Source organism: Myotis myotis, unplaced genomic scaffold (genome assembly GCF_014108235.1).
Source record: "Myotis myotis isolate mMyoMyo1 unplaced genomic scaffold, mMyoMyo1.p scaffold_m19_p_4, whole genome shotgun sequence".
NCBI classification, from domain to species: Eukaryota; Metazoa; Chordata; class Mammalia; order Chiroptera; family Vespertilionidae; genus Myotis; species Myotis myotis.
Window position 1 is genome coordinate 92,593,861 of NW_023416346.1, and position 5,082 is coordinate 92,598,942.

Here is a 5,082-nt window from a genome sequence, read left to right on the forward strand (position 1 = left end):
AAACATCAACGACAAAGTAAGAATCTTAAAGGCTGCCAGAGAGTTACTTACAAGGGAGCACATATTAGAATATAAACTGAGTTTTCAACAGAAACACACCAGGCAAGAAGGTAATGGAATGAAATATACAAGGTAATGCAAAGCAAGGGACTGAATCCAAGAATGCTATACCCAGCAAGGCTATCATTCAAAATCGAAGGTGGAATCAGGAGCTTCACAGATAAAAAAGGGCTAAGAGAGTTTATTACTATCAAGCCAGCAATGCAAGAAATGCTAAAAGGACTGCTGTAAAAAGAAGAAACACAAACATTAAGAATAAAAATGATGACAAACAAGCACTTATCAATAATAACATTAAATGTAAATGGAATAAATGCTCTAGTCAAAAGACAGAGGGTAGATGAATGGATAAGAAAACATGAACCATATATTTGCTGTCTACAAGAAACCCACCTCAGAACAAAGGATTCCCACAGACTGAGAGTGAAGGGATGGAAAAAAAAGTCAGACAAATGGAAATGAGAAAAAAGCTGGGGTTGAAATACTTATATCTGACAAAATAGACCTTAAAGTAAAGGCCACAACAAGAGATAAGGAAGGCCATTGCATAATACTAAAGGGAGCAATTCAACAAGAAGATATAACTCTGGTAAACATATATGCACCCAATATAGGAGCACCCAAATACATAAATCAACTTCTGGAAGATGTCAAGGGAGAGATCGATAGCAATACAATCATAGTGGGGGACTTTAATACCCCACTGACACCACTGGATAAATCCTCTAAATAAAACATCAGCAAAGAAACAGCAATCCTAAATGACTCACTAGATCAGAGGGAATTAATTGACATCTTCAGAATATTTCACCCCAAAGCTACAGAATATACATTCTTCTCAAGTGCACATGGGACATTTTCAAAGATAGACCACATATTAGGACACAGGGAAAGTCTCTTCAAATTTAAAAGGATAGAAATCATAACAAGCATCTTCTCAGATCACAATGGCATAAAACTAGAAATCAACTACAATAAAACAATGAAAAAAATCAAACACTTGGGGGCTAAATAGCATGCTATAAACAATGATTGGGTTACCAACGAGATCAACGAAGAACTAAAAAGCATCCTGGAAACAAATGACAATGAAAACACAATAATCCAAAATCTATGGGACACAATGAAAGCAGTCCTGAGAGGGAAGTTCATAGCTCTACAGGCCTACCTCAAAAAAACAAGAAAAACTGGTAATAAATTATATAACCTTGCAACTTAAAGAATTAGAAAGGGAGCAACAAAAAAAAGCCCACAGTATCCAGAAGGAAGTAAATAATAAAGATCAGAACAGAAATAAACAACATAGCAGCCAAAAAAACAATAAAAAGAACAGTGAAACCAAGAGCTCATTCTTTGAAAGGATAAATAAGATTGATGAACCTGTAGCCAGGCTCACCAAGAAGCCAAGAGAGAGGACCCAAATAAACAAAATCAGAAATGAAAGAGGTGAAGTAACAACTGACCTTACTGATATACAAAGGATTGTCAAAAAATACTATGAGACAGGGGCTGGAAGTTGTTTGCACAGACCCGTGTGATGGCTGGGGTTCCGGAGCTGAGACTGCGTGAGGAGGGTCTGCAGGAGGCAGGGGAGCTGCGGGAACGACTCTGGGGTTTGGGGCAGGGCCAGGCCAATGGCGTCTCAGGCAGGCCCATGGGCTGCCGGCACTGATGGCAGCAACTTTCAGCACCGGGAGTGCGTCGCCATGCACTACCAGATGAGTGTGACCCTCAAGTATGAAATCAAGAAGCTGATCTACGTGCATCTGGTCCTATGGCTGCTGCTGGTTGCCAAGATAAGTGTGGGACACCTGAGGGTCTTGTCACATGATCAGGTGGCCATGCCCTATCAGTGGGAGTACCCATATTTGCTGAGCATTGTGCCCTCCCTCTTGGGTCTCCTCTCCTTCCCCCGCAACAACATTAGCTACCTGGTGCTCTCCATGATCAGCATGGGGCTCTTTTCCATCGCCCCCCTCATTTACAGCAGCATGGAGATATTCCCTGCTGCACAGCAGCTCTATCGCCATGGCAAGGCCTACCGCTTCCTCTTTGGGTTTTCTGCCATCTCCGTCATGTACCTGGTGTTGGTGCTGGAAGTTCAAGTGCATGCCTGGCAGTTACACTACAGCAAGAAGCTCCTAGACTCTTGGTTCACCAGCACACAGGAGAAGAAGCGTAAATGAAGTCTGCCGGATGGACTGATCCCTGGGGAGAATCCTAGCCCTCCCGTGGAGAAGAATGAGAGGGTAGAAGAGCTGTTCTAAAATCTCTGTTGTAATTTTGGCAGCTGTGATGTTGACAACTGGTGGAAACTAAGCCCAAATTCTGGAAAGCTGCTATTGTTGATAAGGGGTTAATCTCCGACATTTACAGGGAACTCATGCAACATAACAAAAGGAAGACAAACAACCCAATCAAAAAATGAGCAATGGATCTAAATAGATACTTTTCAAAAGAAGACATAAGGAAGGCCAAGAGACATATGAAAACATGCTCAACGTCACTAATCATCCGATAGATGCAAATCGAAATGACAATGAGGTACCATCTCACACCTGTCAGAATGGCTACCATCAACAAATCCACAAATGACAAATGCTGGCGAGGATGCAGAGAAAAAGGAACACTTATGCATTGCTGGTGAGAATGCAGACTGGTGCAGCTACTGTGGAGAACAGTATGTAGTTTCCTCAAAAAACTAAAAATGGAACTCCCATTTGACCCTGTGATCTCACTTCTAGGACTATATATCCCAAGAAACCAGAAACACCAATCAGAAAGGATATATGCACCCCTATGCTTATAGCAGCACAATTTACAACAGCCAAGATTTGAAATCAGCCTAAGTGCCCATCAGCAGATGAGTGGATTAAAAAACTTTGGCACATCTATGCAATGGAATATTATGCTGTATTCAAAAGGAAGGAACTCCTACCATTTGCAACAGCATGGATGGAGCTGGAGAGCATTATGCTAAGTGAAATAAAGTTAGTCAGCGAAAGATAAATATCACATGATCTCACTCATTTGTGGACTATAATGAATATAAACAGATGAACAAAAACAGATCTAGAGACAGAGAAGCATCGATTAGATGCTCAAACCTCAGAGGGAAGGTAGGGGAGGTTGGGGGTAAGGGAGAGAGATCAACCAAAGGACTTGTATGCATGCAGATAAGCATAAGCGATGGACGCAGACAACAGTGGGTGAGGGTGAGGGTGAGGGCAAGACTAGGGTGATAAGGGGACAATGGGTGGATAAAGACACATTTGTAAAACCTAATCAATAAAAATTTTAAAAAGAAAAAAGATCAGAGTGGAAATAAATGACAACAGACTCCACAGAAAAACAAAGGATTGGAAGAAAATTACATTCCAACAAACTGGTCAAACTAGAAGAAATGGACTATTCCTAGAAAAACGCGACCTTCCAAACCTCAATCAGGAAGAATCAAAATATTTGAATAGACCAATAACTATGGAGGAAATTGAAGCAGTAATAAAAAAAAAATTCCAGCAAACAAGTGCCCTGGGTCAGACTGCTTCACAGGGGAGTTTTATCAAACATTCAAAGAAGAACTAAAACCTACTCTCCTCAAATTATTCCAAAAACTTCATGATGATGGAACACTTCCAAGCTCTTTCTATGAAGCCAGCATTACCCTAATCCCAAAACCATATAAAGACAATATAAAGAGAATTACAGGCCAATATCCCTCATGAACATAGTTGCTAAAATCCTCAATAAAATCCTAGCAAATCAGATCTAGCATTACATTAGAAAGATCATACATCACGAACAAGTGTGATTTATTCCAGGGATGCAAGACAAAAATCACATAATCATAACTGATGCAGAACAAGCATGACAAAATCCAACACACTTTCTTTATAAAAACTCTCAGCAAAGTAGGAACAGAGGAATCATACCTCAACATAATAAAAGCCTTATATGTCAAACCTACAGACAACATCATACTCAATGGGCAAAAACTAAAACCATTTACCCTAAGAACAGGAACAAGACATGGATGTCCATTTTAACCACTCCTAATTGACATAGAACTGGAAGTGCTAGCCATAGCGATCAGACAAGAAGAAGAAATAAAAGGCATCCAAATTGGAAAGAAGTAAAACTGTCATTATTTGCAGATGACATGATATTGTGCATTGAAAATCATAAAGACTCTATCAAAAAACTACTAGACCTAATACATGAATTTGGCAATGCAGCAGGACACAAAATTAACACTCAGAAATCTATGGTTTTTTTATGCACCAATAACGAATTCACAGAAAGAGAATCACCTTTACCATTGCAACAAAAAATTAAGATAGTTAAGAATAAACTTAACTAAGGAGGTAAAAGACCTGTATTTGGAAAACTACAGGACACTGAAAAAAGAAATAAAGGAAGACATAAACAAATGGAAGACCATACCGTGTTCATGGATTGGTAGAATCAACATCATTAAAATGTCCATAATACCCAAAGCAATCTATAGATTCAATGTAATCCCCATTAAAATACCAATGACATATTTTATAGACCTAGAACAAACTCCAAAAATTAATTTGGGATGAAAAAAGACCCTGAATAGCCACAGCAATCCTGAGAAGAAAAAACAAAGTGGGAGGGATCTCAATACCAGATATCAAGAACTTAACATAAGTCGGGAAACCATAAAAATCTTAGAGGAATCCACAGGCAGCAAAATATCAAACATATGTCATAGCAATGTCTTTACTTGTACAGCTCCTAGGGCAGTGATGGCGAACCTATGGCATGCGTGTCAGAGGTGACAAGTGAATTCATTTTTTTGGTTAATTTTTCTTTGTTAAATGGCATGTAAATATATAAAATAAATATCAAAAATATAAGTCTTTGTTTTACTATGGTTGCAAATAGCAAAAAATTTCTATATGTGACATGGCACCAGAGTTAAGTTAGGGTTTTTCAAAATGCTGACACGCCGAGCTCAAAAGGTTCGCCATCACTGTCCTAGGGCAATGGAGACTA

General features: G+C 39.2%; 1 protein-coding gene across 1 annotated transcript; it reads left to right on the forward strand.

Moving 5' to 3' along the window:
- The first annotated feature begins 1,694 nt into the window (after nucleotides 1-1,694).
- Nucleotides 1,695-2,247, forward strand: LOC118653269 (protein jagunal homolog 1-like). Its single transcript, XM_036303965.1, has one exon. The coding sequence runs from the start codon at nucleotides 1,695-1,697 to the stop codon at nucleotides 2,244-2,246; it is 552 nt and encodes a 183-aa protein (XP_036159858.1). The 3' UTR covers nucleotide 2,247.
- Nucleotides 2,248-5,082: the final 2,835 nt, after the last annotated feature.